Raw genomic sequence first — 21,706 nt, forward strand, 5'->3', positions numbered from 1 at the left:
TTTATTGGGAGGCTGAGATGGGAGGATTGCTTGAGGCCAGGAGTTGAGACCAGCCTGGGCAGCATAGTGAGATACTGCCACTCCCTTTCTTAACAATAACAAAAAAAATCAACTGTGTGTGGTGGTGCATGCCTGTGGTCCCAGCTATTTGGGAGGCTGAAAGGGGAAGATCATTTGAGTCCAGGAGTCAGAGGCTGCAGTGAGCCATGTTTGCGCCACTGCATTCTAGTTTGGGTGATAGAGCAAGACCCTGTCTCAAAACAAAACAAAACCTCTCTAATTCCTTCCCTCTAGCTACTCTGAAAACACTTGATGAGGATGTCAGGATTCCTTTCAGAATTACCCCAGACAAATGACTACTTCTTCTTCTTTTTTTTTGAGACAGAGTCTCACTCTGTCGCCCAGGCTGGAGTGCAATGGTGTGATCTCAGCTCACTGCAACCTCCGCCTCCCAAGTTCAAGCGATTTTCCTGCCTCAGCCTCCTAAGTAGCTGGGATTACGGGCACCCGCCTCCACGCCTAGCTAATTTTTATATTTTTAGTAGAGACAGGGTTTCACCATGCTGGCCAGGCTGGTCTTGAACTCCTGACCTTGTGATCCACCCGCCTTGGCCTCCCAAAGTATTGAGATTACAGGCGTGAGCCACCGAGCCCAACCTTTTTTTTTTTTTTTTTTTGTGAAACAGGGTCTCACTCTGTCACCCAGGCTGAAGAGCAGCGGTGCTATCTTGGCTTGCTGCAACTTCCACCTTCCATGCTCAAGGTTTTTCATGCCTCAGCTTCCCAGGTAGCTGGAACCACAGGCATGTACCACACCTGGCTGATTTTTGTATTTTTTGTAGAGATGGGGTTTTGCCATGTTGCCCAGTCTGGTCTCAAACTCCTGAGCTCAAGTGATCTGCCTGCCTCAGCCTCCCAAAGTGCTGGCATTACAGGCGTGAGCCACTGTGCCTGGCCACGAATGAGTTTTTACAGTTTTCGTTATTTCCCCCCAGATGCTGCCATGAAAGCAGGCCTACCTTTCCCTACAGTTGTGAAAATTGGAGAATATTTTGTGAATTTGATTTAGAAAGTAAGTGACCATGCTGAACAGACAGTTTGAGACCCAGAAGGCTGGCTGAGAGGTTTTGTATTAAAGGAAACACTGATTGAGAAGATGCAAGAGACAGGCTCTTCCTCCCTGAGATAAGCCCAAACTTAAGCCTGGACTTTGGAGTGAAGAACGCTTCTGTCCTATTCTTACTCCCTGAACTCTCCTGTCCCAGTATGGCTGCTGGAAATAAAGTCACTTTAAGTAAAAATAATGCTGGTGTTTAGTTCAATTTTCTTTCTTCTTTTTCCCACCAACACACAGGATGGAATTTAAGCCTGTATAGTTAGCAAGAGATGAAATTGCTGTCTCAGCTCCAGAATAAACTCCGGCGTCAGCAAGGGAATTCTGTTCTATCTGAACTTGTCCTACTTAACCGTGAAAAGCAGACTAAATCAGAGGCAGCTGAGTTGATTTAGGGAGCAGTAGATGTAAAACGAGTTTTTCAGATCACCTTTTTTTTTCTAAGATGGGGTCTCACTCTGTTGCCCATGCTGGAGTACATGGGCACCATCTCGGCTCGCTGCAACCTCCGCCTCTCAGGCTCAAGCGATCCTCCCATGTCAGCCTCCCTAGTAGCTGGGACTTCAGGTGCATGCCACCATGCCTAGCTAATTTTTTGTAGTGATGGGGTTTTGCCATATTGGGCAGGCTGGTCTTGAACTCCTAGGCTCAAGCTGAGATTACAGGTGTGAGCTGTCTCACCTGGACTCGAATAATTTTTCATCTTTCAGAATTGATTGATGAGAAGGAAGATACTCTTCTCTCTCCACATTTGCTTTATTCCTAGCCACACTGGTTTTGGGTGAGGGAAGTAGCCCCTCATGGAAAGTTGTGGGCGGTGAGGCAGAAAGATGTATTTTTTGTTGGAGAGAGAGAAAAACTTTCTGAGTGACAGAGTGCGGACTCATGAACGGCCTCACAGTGGTGGTGGCACCTCAGTGTCTTAGTCCTTAATGAAGCCAACTTTGATCATATGAGGGCAATAGGAAGACCACTGGAAACTCCCTGGAAATCTAGTATTCTCCCAGGGCCCCAAATGATGACCAAGACTGGTTGCCCAAAAATGCTGAAGTGGGACTGTACCGCTTACCTGAGGACCACTGTAGCATGGTATCCATCCTCCTGGTGCTGTAACATTTCCTATCATTTCTCTCCCCTTCAGACTGACGGACTTCAAGGATGCAGCTGCTACTACCGGAGGTGTGTGGCAACTTACCTGAGCCAGGCCATGAGACCGTGTGGCCATGATGTGGGCCCCTCATGGCCTCAGCAGGAGCAGAGCACTACAGTATTGGCCTCCGCCAGAAAAACAGCTTCAAGCAGAGTGGTCCCTCAGGCACAGTGTCTGCCACGCCACCTGAGAAACCCTCGGAGGGCAAAGTCTGGCCTCAGGCCCATCAGCAAGTGAAGCCAATCTGGAAGCTGGAAAAGAAGCAAGTGGAGACACTGTCAGCAGGGTTGGGCCCAGCCCTCTTGGGCATCCCACCCCAGCCAGCATATTTCTTTTGCCCTAGCACTTTATGTAGCTCTGGGACCACGGCTGTCATTGCAGGCCACAGCAGTTCCTGTTACCTACACTCTCTCCCGGACTTGTTCAACAGCACCCTTCTATACCGCCGCTCCAGCTATAGGCACAAACCCTACCAGCAACTGGAGTCTTTCTGCTTGCGTTCGAGCCCATCAGAAAAAAGCCCTTTTTCTCTCCCTCAAAAGAGCCTCCCTGTCAGTCTCACTGCCGACAAGGCCACTTCTTCCATGGTCTTCCCCATGGCCCAGCCCATGGCCTCCTCATCCACAGAACCATACCTCTGCTTGGCAGCGGCTGGAGAAAACCCTTCAGGGAAAAGCCTGGCATCTGCCATCTCAGGGAAGATCCCATCTCCACTCTCTTCCTCCTATAAGCCCATGCTGAATAATAATTCCTTCATGCGGCCAAATAGCACGCAAGTGCCTTTATTGCAGACCACAGAGGGCCTGAAGCCAGTATCGCCACCCAAGATCCAGCCTGTCTCCTGGCATCATTCAGGGGGTACTGGAGACTGTGCACCGCAGCCTGTTGACCATAAGGTGCCCAAAAGCATTGGCAGTGTCCTAGCTGATGCCAGTGCCCATATCGCCTTGTCTACCCCTAACTCCCATGACACATCCACCACCAGTGTTGCCTCTTCCTGGTATAACCGGAATAACTTAGCCATGAGGGCAGAGCCACTTTCCTGTGCTCTGGATGACAACTCTGATCCCCAGGCCCCAACTAAGGAGATTCGGTTCACTGAGGCCGTAAGGAAATTGACTGCAAGAGGCTTTGAGAAGATGCCGAGGCAAGGCTGCCGGTTTGAACAGTCTAGTTTCCTGAACCCCAGCTTCCAGTGGAACGTCCTCAACAGGAGCAGGCGGTGGAAACCTCCTGCGGTAAATCGGCAGTTTCCTCAGGAGGATGCTGGATTGGTTGGTCGGGTCCTCCCTGGTGCCTCAGATACCTTGGGGTTGGACAATACAGTCTTCTGTACCAAACGTATCAGCATTCACCTCCTTGCCTCACATGCCAGTGGGCTCAATCACAGCCCTGCCTGTGAATCTGTAATTGACCCCCCACCATTTGGAGAAGGCAAAGCTCCAGGTGCCCCTTCTCCTCAAACTCTTGGCATAGCCAACGTGGCCACCCGCCTCTCTTCCATCCAGCTGGGCCAGTCTGAGAAGGAGAGACCTGAGGAGGCCAGGGAGCTGGACTCATCTGATAGGGATATTAGGTACGTTGGATAATGTTTTTGGTTCATTTAGAGCAGTAGAATGTATATACCATAAGTTGGGATGGCATTGACCCTGTACCTCTGAAGTTTTTATTTTTTAGCTGCCCTAGAATTCTTGGTTTTCACTTCAGGGCAAGGGTTGGGAAACTACAGCTTGCAGACCAAATCTTGCTTGTTGCCTGCTTTTGTAAATAAAGTTTTATTGGAATGCAGCCTTGTCCATTCATTTGCAGTTGTCTGTGGCTGCTTTCTTGTTACAATGGTAGAGCTGAGTAGTTGTGATAAACTGACTGACCTGCAAACAAAAATATTTACTTTCTGGTCCTTTAGAGAAAGAGCTCATCAACCCCTATTTTAAGTAAAAACCAGGAGAGAAATAAGAATTGTGAACACCAAGTGTTGAAGCCTGTAACTTTCCTACTTTTTCCAAACCAAATCAGGTTCTCAGACATTCTTGGCATGACAGCCATTTATAGTTAGGGCACGCACATAGTTGGCTCCTTCTCTTGTGTTTTGTTATTTTCCTGGAAACTTGGTCCACTAAGGCCTTCTTCTGAGTTCCCAGAGAGTGGCCTCGGGACATTTCAAGTCAATTACCAGAAATCCATTGATAGTTTTTTAGATGTAGAATGTTGTACTTATATGCTATGAGGGACACCAAAGAAATAGAAAACATAGTGCCTCTTTGCAGAATGGGAGATGTAAGGTTGAGGAGCTATGCCTAGACCTAAGCTTTGAAGACAAGAGAAATGAGTTGTGAGGTCCAGGCAAGACATAGCAGATTGATAATGGAGAAGGGGCAAATACTGGGAGATGATGAAGGAATGAGAATCTAACTGTGACCTCTTTGATGGAGTTGACTAGGCTGGGGGCATGATTCTTTCTTTTAGTTCAGCTACTGACCTCCAGCCAGATCAGGCTGAGACTGAAGATACAGAAGAAGAACTAGTAGATGGTTTGGAAGACTGTTGTAGCCATGATGAGAATGAAGAGGAGGAGGGTGAGTAGGGAACCCTTTCACTTCCAACTAGGAGTTGGTTATGACATTTTGGGTAGGGGGCTAACAATTATGTACTAGGTCCTTGACTCACATTACCTACATCAGTCATTTGTTTGGGGTTCTTAAGAGGGAGGTAGTGCCTTCTGGAGGACTTTGGTCTCTAGTCCTCCTGTCCCACTGGTCTTACCTTCCCCTTGCTTCTGTTGAGGAAGGCAAAGCAGCAGGGTGGTGCTTGTGGCTCCCCAAGAAGGGTTGAGCCCAGGATATTCAAGGAAGAGTTGCCTAGGCTTGGTAAGCTTGTGCTGCAGCCTTTTCTAGTCAGAATTTCTCTGTTCTTCCTTCCTCTAGGAGACTCAGAGTGCTCCTCATTAAGTGCTGTCACCCCTAGCGAATCGGTGGCCGTGATCTCTAGGTAAGTGTGACTGTATAGATCATTGTTAGATGCTCATCTTTTGTCTCTTAAAGATTATAAAGAGATTAACTACTCAAGTCATTAATGGCCTTAAGAACTCTAATGCATTTTGACCAAATTTTTGTGTTTGCGACTTTAGTTTTTGAACAGGGAGTAATGGGGGGCCAGAAGCACATCTCATCTGTGGGACTTAAAAACAGTATCATGGGCCAGGCGCAGTGGCTCACACCTGTAACCCCAGCACTTTGGAAGGCTGAGGCAGACGGATCACCTGAGGTCGGGAGTTCGAGACTAGCCTGGCCAACATGGCAAAACCCTGTCTCTACTAAAAATATAAAAATCAGCAAGGCATGGTGGTGCACACCTGTAATCCCGGCTGCTTGGGAGGCTGAGGCACGAGAATCACTTGAACCTGGGAGGTGGAGGTTGCAGTGAGCTGAGGTCACGCTGCTGCACTCCAGCCTGGGTTACGGATTGAGACTCTATCTCAAAAACAAAACAACAACCACAACAAAAACAGTATCATGGAATGGGCACAGTGGTTTATGCCTATAATCCTAACACTTTGGGAGGCTAAGATGGGTGGATCACTTGAGGCCAGGAGTTAGAGACCAGGCTGGCTAACATGGTGAAACCCCATCTCTACTAAAAATAGAAACAATTAGCTGGGTATGGTGGCGCACACCTGTGATCGTTGACCTCCCAAAGTGCTGGGATTATAGGGATGAGCCACTGCACCTGGCCCTAATTTTTAATGAAAAACTAGCTGTGTATCATTGGGCTTGACCAATATATGGAGCACCCAGAGTCGGGTTGCTTTTCTTTGCATCAACCCTGCCTTAGATGAAGCTAGGAATAAAGGGAGCCTTCTCTGCCTTGTTTAGCATGGACAAGATGGGCTACATCTCTGTGAAATGTGATGGTGTGGCAGCAGCACACCAATTTTAGAGCCCTTAACCTGTAAAGTGGAGACAGAGCTGTTTGGAAAGTGGGAGCGAGAACTGGGATTCTCTGTGAAGGTGGATAGAAATCCCATCACGGGCACCCTGAGTCTGATGCATAAGTTGTCACTTTCAGCCCAACCCATCCTCCTTCCAGAAAAGCAAAACTACTTCGGGTTATATATATTTGTTGTTGATTAGTACCTCCACTCTTCATAGGAGAAAGATATTTGACATGTAATTGATTTGGAGTCCTACCTTTTTTACACTTAAGGGCCTACTTCAGGACTGCTACACAGCCCTTTAGCCTTCCTGATATATAAGATAAAATTCACAAAAGGTGTTTGTTAATCATTTGCTCATTAATTAATTAACTTCTACAAATTGCACATAACTTCTTCTCTATATGAGGCTTAAACATAATTTTCAAGAAAATGGAAATACATATTTTTATTTTTTAGAGTCAGAGTCTTGCTCTGTTGCCCAGGCTAGAGTGCAGTGGATCCATCATAGCTTACTGTAACCTCGAACTCCTGGGCTCAAGCAATCCTCCTGCCTCAGCCCCCTGAACAGCTGGGACTACAGGACCACCCACCACACCCAGCTAATTAAAAAAAATTATTTTTGTAGAGTCGTGGGGGAAGGTCTCATTATATTACCCAGGCTGGTCTTGAACTCTGGTCTCAAGTGATCCTCTTGCTGTAGCCTCCCAAAGCACTGAGATTAGGGGTGTGAGCCACTGCACCTGACCAAAAATGGAGATAGATGAATTCCAAACCACTCTGCATTTTAAAGACGACTAAAATACTTTTAGATTGCTAAAATCTTATTTTTTCTCTATTATGAAGTATTTGTATATTTATTATGGAAAATTTGGCAACCACTGAAAAACAGAAAAATCAATGGAAACACTACTTGTTTCTTTACACAACAATATTTTCACTGCATTTCCTGTCGTGCTCTAAGAATCATGTAATTTTAGAGATGGAAGCCATCAAGTCCAGTGTAAATATTGAGGACCAGAGAAGTGAAGTAGCTGTTCCAAGGTCATAGTTTCTAGCATGGCTAGACTAGAAGCCAGGTCTCTTGAGGAGAAGTTTAGGACTCTTGTGAGACAACTCACAAGGGTTTTTTGTTTGTTTTTAAATTAAGCTTGTGATATTGAGATAATTATAGATTTCACATACAGTTGTAAGAAAGAATGCAGAGAGATCCCCTGTACTCTCTACTCAGTTTCGCCCATTGGGTAACATCTTGTAGAAGTACAATATAGTACAATTCGGATGTTGTTAACATTGTTAGAGTCAAGATATGGAACATTTTGCTGGGCACAGTGGCTCACGCCTGTAACCCCCGCACTTTGGGAGGCTGAGGCAAGTAGATCAGTTGAAGTCAGGAGTTTGAGACCAACCTGGCCAACATGGTGAAACCCTGTGTTTTACTAAAATACAACATCTTCTAAAAATATAAAAATTGGCTGGGCATGATGGTGGGCACCTGTAATCCCAGCTACTCGGGAGGCTGAGGCAGGAGAATCACATGAACCTGGGAGGCAGAGGTTGCAGTGAGCTGAGATCACGCCACTGCACCCCAGCCTGGGTGACAAGAGGCAAGACTCTGTCTCAAAAAAAAAAAAAAAGATACAGAATGTTGTCATCACTGTAGGAATTCCTCCTCCTGCTACCCTTATAGCTATACCTACTTCCCTCCTACTCCCATTCCCTCCTTAATCCCCTGGCAACCACTAGTTTTCCTTTTTGTCATTTCAAGAATGTTACACAGATAGAGTGACAGCAGTATGTCACCTTTTGACACTGACATTTTTTCACTCAGCATATTCTTTGGAGATTGACCTGGGTTGTTGCATGTATCAGTAGTTCTCATTCTTTTTTATTGCTGGATAGTGTTCTGTGGTATGGATGTACCACAGTTTGTTTAACCATATACCTGTTGAAGGATATTTGGGTTGTTTTCAGCTTTTGGCTGTTATGAATAAAGCTGCTATAAATAATCATGTACATATTTTTGTGTGAATATAAGTCTTCATCTCTCTGGGATGAATGCCCAGGAGTGCAATTACTAGGTTGTATGATGATTGCATGTTTAGTTTTTTAAGAAACTGCCAAAACTGTTTTCCAGAGTGGCTGTACCATTTTATGTTTCTATCTTTTTTTTTTTTTTTTTTTTGAGATGGAGTTTTGCTTTTGTTGCCCAGGCTAGAGTGCAATGGCGTGATCTCGGGTCATCACAACCTCTGCCTCCCAGGTTCAAGCCATTCTCCTGCCTCAGCCTCCCGAGTATTTGGGACTACAGGCATGCGCCACTATGCCCGGCTAATTTTGTATTTTTAGTAGAGATGGGGGTTACCCCATGTTGGTCAGGCTCGTCTCGAACTCCCAACCTCGGGTGATCCGCCTGCCTCGGCCTCCCAAAGTGCTGGGATTATAGGCGTGAGCCACTGCCCCCGGCCTCTATCTTTGTTTTTAAATTTTAACTCATTCTTATTGACTTCAACAATCTTAAATTCTCGACTCAGTAAACCAAAAGCCTTTGAAGAAAAAATTTTGAAAATGAGGAATAGAGTTGAATTAATAGGAATTTTTCATTGGGAATTAGTATTTAACTTGATTCCCTAAAATTCATTAAAAATCTTTAAGATTTAAAACACTGAAATGTTTCATGTACAGTGCCTATTTCTGTCATGCTGAAAATAATAACAGGTAAAGTGACTTTTTTAAACTAAAAATTAATGTTATAATAATATTCGTGGATTATATTATCTAAATTGTAAAGAGTAATAGCTATTTTCTCCATTTTTCAGTGCTAGTTAAAGGAATGATCTGAGTCTGTCAGCTTATACCTGACAGGTAGTTGTTATGTCTGCTATGTTGACACCCCTTGAGACAGCCTTGGCCAAGCCCTTGTTGGAATAACAGTAGGGAACCCCATGGCCCCAGATCAGCCACATCTCTTCGTTACATCCAGATCTGTGTTCCCATACTGTTACCTAAAATTCCAGTGTTACAAATCACTTCCAAAATGGAGAAAAGCACTAACAGTCCATGAATCTTTAGATGAAACCTAAATATAAAATGAACTAGAAGTATCACTGTTTCTTTTCTTTCTATTGCTTTTTCCCCTTTTTCTGTTTAAAAGTCTCTACACCTCAGATCTTTTTTGGTTTTCCTCCTTCGTAATTTTCACATCATTCTTTTCTTCCCTCATTTATTTCTTTGTCTTAGCATAGCACATTCTTCTACTAGTATCCACCCACATTCATTTCCCCTCAGAACCACTCCTGTCAGGGACTTTCCCAGACAATGTCTTGTCACAGAAAATTTTGGAGCTGTATTGCAGAATGAAGTATTGGAAAACCTTGTCTTTAGGTGACATTTAATGGTGTGGTTATATGTAGGTTAGCCTAGTACCTTATGGATTAATATGTATAAAATAATTATTAATTATTGAGCACCTGGCTTTTTAGAATCGCAAGTTAAAAGACAGCACTTGGAAAGAAATCGTACATCATAGTAACAACGCTTCAGGGCTGTTGCTTTTTCCCTTTCTCTAGTCCGTGTTTGTTTTTCGTCTTAGAAGCTGTATGGAAATTCTGACCAAACCCCTTTCCAATCATGAGAAAGTTGTCCGACCAGCCCTCATCTACAGTCTCTTTCCCAACGTTCCCCCTACCATCTATTTTGGCACTCGGGATGAGAGAGGTAAACCTGGCCAAGTGTCAGAGCCCAGAAGAGCCCCCGGGAGAAGGTTGCTAGCTAAGTTGGGAGGAGGTGGCAGTAGGTGGGAGAGGGTTTCCAGAACTGTGCTCAGTTCCCCACATGGTCGTAGGTCTAATGCAACCTTTTTCTTGTCTGTCCTTTAGCTGACCCTTTTCAGCCTTGCCATGTCATGCTGAGTTCATGCTCTCCAACCTTGCTGCTTTTCCCTTTCAGTCTTCCCTTTCTTTGTTCCTCATTCCTGCACAGCCCCTCTTCCTTCCCAAAGTGTGCTCCTCTGAAACCCTGATCTGGAGCAATAGTGACTTGCCTGCCCAGGGAAAAATGGGCAGCCATACCATCTTTTTTGTCTTCTCATCATGACTCTCTGCTCTTCTCCACCCCCCATCCCCACACCCCTTGCATTCTTCCCAGTGGAGAAACTTCCCTGGGAGCAGAGGAAGTTGCTCCGGTGGAAGATGAGCACAGTGACCCCCAACATTGTCAAGCAGACCATTGGACGGTCCCACTTCAAAATCAGCAAAAGTGAGTTGCTTGCCTTACTGTGAACCTGTCCTTTTTGCCCCAAATAGATGGGCTTTGAGTAGGGAGAGAGCTCTAGACACCTCGTGCCTATGTGGGGGCAGCTGGGGCCCTCTCCTGAAATCCAGTCTTATAGGAGGGTGTAGCTCTGAAATCCTGGGCTGAGTCTGTTGTTCAGAATTGAGAGACAAAGGGCCATTGTTCTGTCCCTGGCCCCAGGGCCTCATGAGGACAGCTCCATAGCAACTCTTTGAAAACCAAGTCTGGGAGCTGTGCCCGGTTCTGGGACCTCTGGGCCTTTCTCTGTCCCTGGACTGGGCTATTAGCAAGGCTGATTCCTGATGTACCTCCCATAGGAAACGATGACTGGCTGGGCTGTTGGGGTCACCACATGAAGTCTCCTAGTTTCCGATCCATTCGAGAGCATCAGAAGGTAGGGGCCCTTTCTGAGGAGCCGTTTCCCTGGATTTTGGACTAGGCCAAGAGGAGGGTGATGATGTGGGTAGGGGGTAGGGGGCGGGAAGAGGATGATGACCATGGAGAAGTCAGGAAGCTGTACAGAGGAGAAAGTACAGGATGGGGGTACAGTGAGAGACTCCAGTGGATCACGTACATCTCCAGTTCAGCTGTAGTATTTTGGAGCTTCTTGCTATGTGGGGGCAGCAGAGTCCCTCTCCTGAAATCCAACCTCATAGGAGGGTGTAGCTCTGAAATCCTGCAGTTGCAGCTTCTCAAAGGCACTTTTTCCTCTGATTTAGTGTCTTGAGTTAGACTGTCTGTTTTCTGTTTATTATGTTTCCCAATGACCACTGCACATTCCATTCTCCCAAGCTGAATATGTGTAAAGAGGACTCCTGGTCTCACGTTGGAATGAATGAGTCCCTTGCCCCCAGACTTACTAAAGGTGAAATGCTTTTCTGTCCTCATCCCATAGGGTTTCATGGAAAAGGTGTAATAGCTTTTTCTTTGCACTTAAGGTGAATATCATGTCTGTCTTACGTTACTCTGTTTTGTCTGTGTTTTAATCATCTTTTGGTGAGTGCTCTGCAGTTGGATACTTAAGGACCATTAGGGTGGTGATAGTAAGATGGAACAACAGCTTGGAGTGCTGCTAAAGAAGTTGGAATGGTAGAGTGAGTCTTGTCATCTTCCTTATGGCCTCACTTCTGCCCTCTTCCTGCACTCACCCTTTTTCCTTTTGTAGCTAAACCATTTCCCAGGCTCATTCCAGATTGGGAGGAAGGACCGGCTATGGCGGAACCTGTCACGCATGCAGAGCCGCTTTGGCAAGAAGGAGTTCAGTTTCTTCCCCCAGTCCTTTATCCTGCCCCAGGACGCCAAGCTCCTGCGCAAAGCGTGGGAGAGCAGCAGCCGCCAAAAGTGGATTGTGAAGCCAGTGAGTGAATCACAGTGGGCAGGAGACTATGGTCTGAGTGGGAACAACAGAGTATTGGACCTGGAGCAAATCTCATCTCCTTTCTGCTCCTAGCCAGCATCAGCTCGAGGCATTGGCATCCAGGTTATTCATAAGTGGAGTCAGCTCCCTAAGCGAAGGCCCCTCCTGGTACAGAGGTGAGCCTGTAGCACATATCCCTTACCCCATCCTCCCACCTCCTTGGCCTCGAGGTTCCCTTCTTACAATGTTCTTCTGCCCTTTGTTCTCCCAGCCAAAGAGCTTCCTTAGCCAACGGTTCTAAGGTCTTTATCTTGGGGACTGTTAGCTGGCTTTTTCTGTGGCTTGGTTTCCCACTGAGCCCCATCATGTGGCTGGATGAGAAGCTGGCCTTTGTCTTATGTAGGTATCTACACAAACCCTACCTCATCAGCGGCAGCAAATTTGACCTGCGGATCTATGTTTACGTCACTTCCTACGATCCTCTGCGGATTTACCTCTTTTCGGATGGACTGGTCCGCTTTGCCAGTTGCAAGTATGTGACAGTGGTGAGGTATCCTCTGACAATATTGGGGATTTTATTTTCCTCAGAGGGAGGGAAACTAGAAGACACCAAACAGGAAAATAACAAATATTTTGATAGTTTTTGTTAGCAAGGGAGAAGGCAGGAAATGGGAAATAAGGAGGCTCTCTACTTCGTTAAATCTGGGGAATATCTTCCTGCATACGGGACTGAGGTGGGATAAAGGAGATGAGTTTAGCTGTGGTTTTTCAGAACTTTGCCAACAGACACACTTCTCAGGCTCTTGTGGCTATGAAAAGATCTGTGTACTTGTTCTTCACCTCTTCAGTATTTGGGGAAATATTTGGCCCCTTCTCCATCTGCTCTGTCACCATCTTACCTGTGCCCTTTTTTTGCTTACTTCCAGGTATTCTCCTTCCATGAAGAGCCTTGGCAATAAGTTCATGCACCTGACCAACTACAGTGTCAATAAAAAGAATGCCGAGTACCAGGCCAATGCAGATGAAATGGCCTGCCAGGGCCACAAATGGTACTGAGGGCAGAGTGTCCCAGGCCAGTGAAGGCCTAGAGGAATATAGGGTTCTGGGGTTTTGGGAAGTTCAGGGGCATGGTGAGTGGAGGATTAATATAAGACCCAGAGATAACAATTACCAATTCAGAATTGGTCTATTTGAGGCCGGATGTGGTGGCTCACGCCTGTAATCCTAGCACTTTGGGAGGCCAAAGTGGGTGGATCACCTGAGGTCAGGAGTTCGAGACCAGCCTGGCCAACATGGCGCAACCCTGTCTACTAAAAATACAAAAATTAGCTGGGCGTGGTGGCGGGCGCCTATAATCCCAGCTGCTCAGGAGGCTGAGGCAGGAGAATCACCTGAACCTTGGGGGCAGAGGTTGCAGTGAGCCGAGATCGTGCCACTTCACTCCAGCCTGGGTGAAAGGGCAAAACTCCATCTCAAAAAAAAAAAAAAAAAAGAATTGGTCTATTTGCATCCAAGTTCGTCTCTTTCGTAATTTAAACTGTCAAAGGAAGAGATAGGAAGAAAATACCATTAGGTCTCTTCTTACTTTTTCTTTGTTTTGTCACTCATTCCTAGAATATAATTCCTAATACTTCCTCTTTCTCCTCTGCAGGGCACTAAAGGCTTTGTGGAACTACCTGAGCCAGAAGGGAGTCAATAGCGATGCCATCTGGGAGAAGATAAAGGATGTTGTTGTCAAAACCATCATCTCGTGAGTCATATTGCCAACCTGGGCGTGGGGCCTGCTGCTGACCCCCCTCCTTTCTCCCAGGCCTCACACTACTGTGCTCTGGACTTTACCCCTGCTGTGGTTTGGTTTTAAGGATGGAGAATAGGAAGGAGTGGCCAGAGTTAAGTTCTACTCATCTACTGAACTTCATCCCCAGGAGCTGGTCCCAGATCAGAGGCATCTCTTGACAGCTACCTTTCCCGGGTTGCTTCTGCCTGCCTATCTCTGGGCCACTCTTTTGGCAGGATAGCTCTGGGTAGAGCCCTCTGGGAGGAGCTGAACTGAGTACTTCCTCATCCCCGTGACCAGGTCAGAGCCCTACGTGACCAGTCTGCTCAAGATGTATGTGCGGCGGCCCTATAGCTGCCACGAACTCTTTGGTTTTGACATCATGCTAGATGAAAACCTCAAGCCCTGGGTCCTGGAAGTCAACATTTCCCCAAGGTAGGTGGTATTCTCAGGACACTCACAATAGAATCCTTCCATTATCCTCACGCTCCCATTGCCACTCTAGTAAGTTGTTCTTTTTTTTTTTTTTTCCCCCTTTGAGATGGAGTCTCACTCTGTCACCCAGGCTGGAGTGCAGTGGTGCGGTCTTGGCTTACTGCAACCTCCACCTCCCGGATTCAAGAGAGTTCTCCTGCCTCAGCCTCCCCAGTAGCTGGGACTACAGGCGTGCACCACCACACCCAGCTAATTTTTTGTATTTTCAGTAGAGACAGGGTTTCACTGTGTTAGCCAGGATGGTCTGGATCTCCTGACCTCATCATCCGCCCACCTCGGCCTCCCAAAGTGCTGGGATTACAGGTGTGAGCCACCGCACCTGGCAAGTTGTTCTTTTTAAGTGGATCCTTACCGCTTGCTTTCCTTTAGCAGATCAAGGTCATGGGCCGGTTTACCACTCTGAGTGAGGTTATTCACCGTCTTTGGGGCAAGAGAGTCTTGTGATGGTGATCCTGCATGGGAATGTTTGAGCAGCTTTCATCCTAGGGAATCCAGGAAGTAAATGAGACTAGCCCTGAGTTGCACATATGACCAGAGACTGTTTCGGAGTGCTGCTTTGATCACTCTTTTTATCCTTTTTCTGAAGCCTCCACTCCAACTCTCCACTGGATATCAGCATCAAAGGCCAGATGATTCGTGACCTTCTGAATCTGGCAGGTTTTGTCCTGCCCAATGCAGAGGATGTCATTTCCAGCCCTAGCAGCTGCAGCAGCTCCACCACCAGGTGAGGCCCCTGTTTCTTCACAGCTCTGCTGGCAGCATGAATAGCCCTGCTGTAGTTTATGGGAAGGAATGGATTCTGGGTATTCCCTTCTGCCTGGTTTCCCTTGCTGCTCAGTCTTGCCCCTGCAGTCCACTAACATGCTACCATGCCACATCAGTGCCTCTCAAGTATGTTCAGTTATGTTGATCCTCTGCTCAGGAACCACAGGCCTAGGAATTAGATTTAAACATGCACACTGGTGTGTGTCTGTAGTCCCAGCTACATGGGAGGCTGAAGCAGGGGGATCTTTTAAGGCCAGAAGTTCAAAGCTGTAGTGCACTGTGATGATCACGCCTGTGAATAACCACTGTACTCTCTTTAGCCTGGGCAATATAGCAAGACCCTGTTTCTAAAAAAAATAAAAAATAAAAAATAACTCCTTACCTGGGCAGTCAGGGTCCCAGCTTCCTTTTTCTTGGTGTATCTCTCTTCTTCCTCTCCTGGCTCCTGTGCCCTGACAAACTGGATCACTCACACAACCTCAAGGTCAGAATGATCCTTAAGGACCAGTTGGTCCAGTCTCTTCTCTGAAATGTTTATTGCCTCTTGCTGTTCCCCATAGTGTTCTTTCCTCTGCTTATGGGGTTTCTTCCTCCTGAAATGCCCATAGCCAGACCTGCCATTAACCTCTACTGTTCATCAAAGTCTAGCTTATACATCTTCATGAAGCGAACTCAGTATGGCCATTTTTTTTTCTTTTTTCATACCATAAAGCATTGGGAACCACTCTTGAGAGGAGGGAGTTTATATTTACTTAGTATCTGAGATGTGTGAGGAAAACCCTATAATTTATCCTTCCAATAACCCTGTAAGGTTAGTATTTGTACCTGCAGTTTACAGAGGAGAAAACTGAAGCTCTTTGGGATTAAGTAGCCTATCAAAGTCATTCAGCTGGAGAGCGGTAGGACTGGAATTCAAATCCTGATTTGCCTGATAACAAAACTTGCTTTCCCCACTGTACCTTGTAGACTCATGTTTGGCTCTGTCCAGTGGTTGTCATTTGACGTATACCACCTGCCATACCATAAGCTCCTTGGGGGCAAGAGTTGCTTTTTAATCATCTTTTTTTCATTAGTATTATTTTTTTAGAGACAGAGTCTCACCATCCCTCTCAACAGTGATTATGGTTAATTGTAATAATGTGGGTGATGAAACTGAGATGAAGGGAGGTGAAGTCAGTTGCCCAGGGTCACACAGCCAGTAGGACAGAGCTGGGTATATAGTTAAGTGTTCACCGAATTAAACCAAACTGAAGTATATACCACAATAAGGCTTATTGCAAGGTCCTCATTTTTTATCATTCAAATTCAACCTAAAGATGGTGGTTTGTACCCTTTCACTTAATATTTGATGACTCTCAGGTTACTTTTGGGGAGTGTATTTTAGTCCAACCTACTACTCAAGTAACCTCTGTTCATGCATCTTTGTCTTCTCTCGAGAAGGGTATCTGCTGGACTGGACCTTCTCCATATTTCCTCCAAATACAAAGCTGCTGACCCTGCCCTTTGCTTTCTTTCCGGCCTCTGCTGTAGCTTGCCCACCTCCCCCGGGGACAAATGTCGAATGGCTCCAGAGCATGTCACTGCACAGAAGATGAAGAAAGCCTATTATCTGACCCAGAAAATTCCTGATCAGGTAGGAGGTTGGTCTTCCCCCCAGTGCTAGCAGAAAACTTCCCTGGTTAAACATTCGGGACCCAAAAGCAACCAGCTTTTCTTTTCTTTTTTTTTTTTCTTTTTTGAGATGGAGTTTTACTCTTGTTGCCCAGGCTGGAGAGCAATGGTGCAATCTCGGCTCACCACAACCTCCGCCTCCTGGATTCAAGTGATTCTCCTGCCTCAGCCTCCCGAGTAGCTGGGATTACAGGCATGCGCCACCACACCCAGCTAATTTTATATTTTTTAGTAGAGACAGGATTTCTCCATGTTGGTCAGGCTGGTCTTGATCTCCCGATCTCAAGTGATCCACCTGCCTCAGCCTCCTAAAGTGCCGGGTTTACAGGTGTGAGCCTCTGCTCCTGGCTGCAACCAGCTTTTCTTTAGAGCAGGGTTTCTTAATCCAGGCCTGTGATCCTCTGATGCACAGAGATTTTTTGGCATGTCTGTCATTCTGGGAGAGCATTAATTGTCTTTACCATGTTTTCTCGCCCTCTCTTGTCCAAGCTGTAGACTTTTGCCCTTTGGTTTCTTTCTCTGAGAGGCACAGTGAGAGACCCCAGGAAGCTGACTTTCTCAGAGCAGATAAGGGAGCTGGATTTAAGCATGGCAGATACAGGACTGGTGCCAAATCTGAATTGCTGGATCCTCATCTTGACTTTACCCAACAAACTACTTAACCTCTCAGCCCCAGTGGCTCCCCCAACCCCAAATAAGAGTGTCTTCCCCACTAGCTAAGTTCAGTAGACTTAGGAACAGATGTCTTTCAGAGCTGGCCCACTAGGCTGCCCTCAGCAGTTCCATGAGAGTCCTGGAGCTGTAGGACCAGGGGTGTGCTCCCTGTCCCCCAGCTTCTTGAGTCTCTGCCCCTGGTTTACACTCTCTGTCACACACTTTTTCTCCCTGTTCCTTGGACCACAGGACTTCTATGCATCTGTGCTGGATGTTCTGACACCAGATGATGTTCGGATTCTGGTTGAGATGGAAGATGAGTTTTCTCGCCGTGGTCAGTTTGAACGAATTTTTCCTTCTCATATCTCCTCTCGCTATCTCCGCTTTTTTGAGCAGCCACGATATTTCAACATTCTCACCACCCAATGGGAACAGAAATACCATGGCAACAAGCTTAAAGGTGATGTGCCCTCCCAGCCCTCAGAAAGCCATGTTTAGTGAGAGAGTAAATCCCAGTATACCAAGAAATAGGCCTCTCTGGAAAGAAGAATTGGCCAGTTGATTCTACTTTCTTAAACCACAACTCCTGCTAATCTTGTCCTAGGAGTCGATCTGCTCCGGAGTTGGTGCTACAAAGGGTTCCACATGGGAGTTGTCTCTGATTCTGCTCCAGTGGTGAGTGCTGCCAGTGTGGAGGACAGCTCCTTCTCAGGCCCCTCCCTCCTCTGCCTTATGAGTGCATCAGGAGTTGGACTGGTATGTACAGGCCTCTCTCACGTCTCTGCTAGGCTGTGCTTCTGTCTCACTACTCTTTCCTTTCAAGGGAATAGTTGCCTCCAGGATTCCCTGGGTACCTTTCTTTCAAGGATCAAAAAGTGCTTTGTAGGCCTCAAATTCTTATCTGATTCAGAAGAGAACTGAGACTTTTACCCACCTGGGCCTACACCTGAGGGGTAGGGAAGGGGAGAGCCCCATGATCCACTTAGAGGTAGAGCTGGAGGGTCCCAAGACCCCAAACACTCCTGCCTTGCCTCTGCCAAGCCCTTTTGGTCTCATTGATTCCTTTGCTCTTAGTGGTCTCTCCCGACAACACTTCTGACTGTCTCAAAGGATGACGTGATACTCAATGCCTTCAGCAAATCAGAGACTAGCAAGCTGGGGTGAGTGCTGCCTGGGCAAGGGATGGGCTGCTGGCTGTGAGTTTGGAGAGTTTTCTTCCTTCCTGTCTTCCCAGCCTGTGGCAGTGAGATCAGCATTCTTCAGCTGGGGGTTGATGGGAGTGTCAGGACATGCAGCCATAGCATCCTTTTCCTGGTAGCTCTTGGTATGCCCAGGGAAGCTGAGCTGGAGGACAGAAGCGCCTCCTGAAGCGACCACTGTCAGCCATACCCACTAGCTGTGGGAAGTCGTTAGCCCTCTACCCGCACCTCCATTCACTCTTGCACTGCAGATCTCAAGCCTTCAAGTAAATAGAATATTTTTTTATGGTTATTACATATCCATGTAATTATGGCCTACAACACCGTAATGTCGTGAATGCCTGCTCCAGACTCTGAAGGCAAATCCTAAGGTAAAGTCTCAGTAACAATGTCTCAGCCATTTCTTTCACCACCTATTCCCTCCAGAAAACACAGCTCCTGTGAGGGAAGCCTACTACTCTCTGAAGATGGGACCACGCCCAAATCCAAGAAGACTCAAACTGGCCTTTCCCCTTATCCCCAGAAACCCAGTTCCTCAAAGGACAGTGAGGACACCAGCAAAGAGCCCAGCCTTTCCACTCAGACGTTACCTGTGATCAAGTACTCTGGGCGGACTTCAAGACTTTCTACTTCCTCCACTTTCCAGTCAACCAGTGACTCCCTTCTGGCTGTGAGCACATAATTGGCCTCTCTCCAAAAGCCTCTGCCCAGGAGCATGGGCATCAGCTACCTCACGGGAACCAGCCTGCTGTTCAGACCAGTCTGAACTCCTACCCCTTTCACCGTGTCCCTCCTCAGAGTATTTTTTGAAGTGGTTGCATTACAGAGATGGGTATTTGTAGGGCCTGGGGGATGGTAGTGATGGGGAGAAGGTGAGGAAGGGTCACCCTTTGTCACCTGTCTGCCTGGCTGGCACCTCATATTTCAGCAGAGAAGCCAGTGGTGGCCACGCAGCCTTATAAAGCAGGTTTTCGTTTCTACCTTAAGTGAGCCATGTGTGGTTTGTTTGGGGCCCTGGTGAGGTTGCTGAGTTGTAGCTCAGGAGAAAACATACAGAACGTATTTAGACCGGAAGTCCGTTGTTCTGAATTTGAGGGGGTCTTCTGAGGTCCTTATTTCCTTAGATCTTTCCTCACCCCTCTCCCATCCCCTGTCCTGAGGAGAAGCCTTTGAACTTCCTCAGTAGACAGGCGGAGAGGCCACAACATGCCGAGCCCATTTCCTGTCATCCTCGTCTTGAGGCTTCACTGCCTCCTTCCAAATACCCTCCCTGCCAGCAGCCCTAGGTCTTCCTGTTCTGACCCCCCATCACTGCTCATTTAGCCTTCTAGACGCCTCTCTCATGGACATCTCTTCTTTAGCTGTTGGCTTTCTGTGAGGTGCGAGAGGATCTATGAACTTTGTGAATTTCCCATGGCCCCAGTGAAGGAGCCCAGATAATCCCAGTAGCTGTTACCTGTCTCCATGTATCAAAGGACACAGTCCAGGGGGAAGGTGGAAGGGGATGTGGTTTCTCTACAATGCAACAAACGTGGTTTCTCAGTGTTCTGCCCTACAGCAAGCAGGGTCTGCTGGGTTTCAGGAGCAGTCACTATTGCAGGATGGGCTTCCAATCAAACCTCAGACTAAACTCTTGTACTCAACTGATTCTACCTCCCTCCTCTAGACTCAGTAAACAGTGACTATTCAATAAATGTTGACTGAGTGAACTGTATTTACAGAGATCTCAAAGGACCTCAGCACTTGAACCAGAAGTTCTACTTCTCTCTCATCTGGAGATGAGAAAGTGGAGCCTGGAGACAGCACAAGCGGAAGAGTTCAGATCAGAAAGGTTTCCTCTGGAGCCATGCTCCTTCCTAACCCAGCCCTTCCTGGTTGCTGCTTGCCTCCTTCCCAGCCCCTGTAGTCCCTTTACTTAGTTTTTTCTAGCAGTGGCACATATAAGAAGCCAGTTGGCCCTGTGTCCCTGCTACTCAAGTTTTCTCTTTGCACATCAAGCAGAAAGCTCAGCTACTTGGTCTCACCCTGGACTGTAGCTGCCTTCATTCTTTCTGAGCTTTGGAAAGAGAGAGATTCCCGTGTTTCATGGCTCCTGGAGTTCTGTGGCGAGGTGGGGTGGAGCCCTGGAAAGATCACTGAGAGGCCTGACTGGGTTCAAGGCCACAGAGTAGGTGGATGTCTGGCCCGTCCTAAGGCCATGTTGACATTTGTAAAAGTTTGGTGACAAAGTCCTGGGTATCATTGACTTCTCAATAATAAGGACTTTAAAGTCGGGACATAATGGGAGAGGTCCTTGATGGTCCCATTGGATTTTTTCTGATGTAATTGAAGTGACTCACCTCTTCTCCCCGCTGGCTGCAGTATTCTAGTGCAGACATGATGTGGGGAATCTGCTGCCTTCCTAAGAGAAAATGAACTGCCTGCCTGGCAGTTTTGTTGTGGCTGGGCCTTCACAGCAAGGACTTAGGCACGGAGGCCTGGTTGAGCTGGTTTACTCCATGAAAACCAACTTCAGTTCTTTGGCTTGCCCTCTGAGAATCCCTGTACAAGACAGCCAATCAATTTCCATTCCTCTAACTGGAGAGGGAACCAGCACTGCTGAATGGGGATATTGGAGGAAGCATGGTGGGGGAAGGGAGGACTTAGGAAATTAAGTCCTTATGTGCAATGAAAGTCCTAAAAAGAGCAATGGAAAGATAGTGCTCTTAGTAGTTTAAAACATGTTTGTACATTCTTTTTAATTTTCATCACATTTGAGTATCTGATAGATGTGGGCTGGGTAGGGGAAAGGAATGGGACTTACGTATCACATTTACCTCTCGAGAGAGAGAGAGAGAGAGAGAAAATTAAATCTTATTAAGCATTTGGCATATGTACTTTTGCATTGAATGCCCACAATATGAGGTATTCAGCTAAGCAGGAATTTTTGAGAAGGAATGAGATTTTTTTGGGGAAGTTAAATTTGGGAGTATGATAGAATAAATATTTGTCAGAATATGTCAGTTGTTTTCCTAAGTTGATAACTTACCTAGTCTATTTGGAGGAAGGGAGGCGAGTGTTCCTGAGACAAGGAATGAAGTACAGGCTATCTCTGGAGTAGTGGAGTAAGGGCTTGGGGTGGAAAGTGGAGGAGGGCGGTCACTGCTGTTTACTTTGCATCCACTTAGGAATGATGAGAAACTCAGTTTCTTAGAAGAAATAGTAATGAAGAGATGGCATTGTATCAGGAAAGGATCAGGAACCTTGAATCAGGCTGACCTTGGGTTTAAATCCCAGTTCTGCCACTTACTGTGTGACCTG

General features: G+C 46.7%; 1 protein-coding gene across 2 annotated transcripts in view; it reads left to right on the forward strand.

Annotated features, from left to right (window-relative positions):
• The window catches only part of TTLL4 (tubulin tyrosine ligase like 4), a 44,074-nt gene extending 24,688 nt beyond the window's left edge, over positions 1–19,386 (forward strand). The window contains exons 2-19 of one of the 2 annotated variants that reach the window (XM_007966309.3): positions 2,256–3,840; positions 4,731–4,840; positions 5,189–5,252; positions 9,788–9,912; positions 10,342–10,452; positions 10,806–10,882; positions 11,654–11,845; positions 11,939–12,021; positions 12,249–12,377; positions 12,772–12,894; positions 13,497–13,595; positions 13,923–14,057; positions 14,704–14,841; positions 16,413–16,515; positions 17,457–17,667; positions 17,812–17,882; positions 18,282–18,367; positions 18,833–19,386. In XM_007966309.3, coding sequence (XP_007964500.1) covers positions 2,354–3,840; positions 4,731–4,840; positions 5,189–5,252; positions 9,788–9,912; positions 10,342–10,452; positions 10,806–10,882; positions 11,654–11,845; positions 11,939–12,021; positions 12,249–12,377; positions 12,772–12,894; positions 13,497–13,595; positions 13,923–14,057; positions 14,704–14,841; positions 16,413–16,515; positions 17,457–17,667; positions 17,812–17,882; positions 18,282–18,367; positions 18,833–19,088 — 3,600 coding nt within the window. In that variant the 5' untranslated portion in view covers positions 2,256–2,353 and the 3' untranslated portion in view covers positions 19,089–19,386. The remainder of the gene's footprint in view (positions 1–2,255; positions 3,841–4,730; positions 4,841–5,188; positions 5,253–9,787; positions 9,913–10,341; positions 10,453–10,805; positions 10,883–11,653; positions 11,846–11,938; positions 12,022–12,248; positions 12,378–12,771; positions 12,895–13,496; positions 13,596–13,922; positions 14,058–14,703; positions 14,842–16,412; positions 16,516–17,456; positions 17,668–17,811; positions 17,883–18,281; positions 18,368–18,832) is intronic. The other variant, XM_007966311.3, reaches the window with a different exon arrangement.
• Positions 19,387–21,706: the final 2,320 nt, after the last annotated feature.

The sequence above is a fragment of the Chlorocebus sabaeus genome, chromosome 10 (assembly GCF_047675955.1).
Source record: "Chlorocebus sabaeus isolate Y175 chromosome 10, mChlSab1.0.hap1, whole genome shotgun sequence".
Classification (NCBI taxonomy): Eukaryota; Metazoa; Chordata; class Mammalia; order Primates; family Cercopithecidae; genus Chlorocebus; species Chlorocebus sabaeus.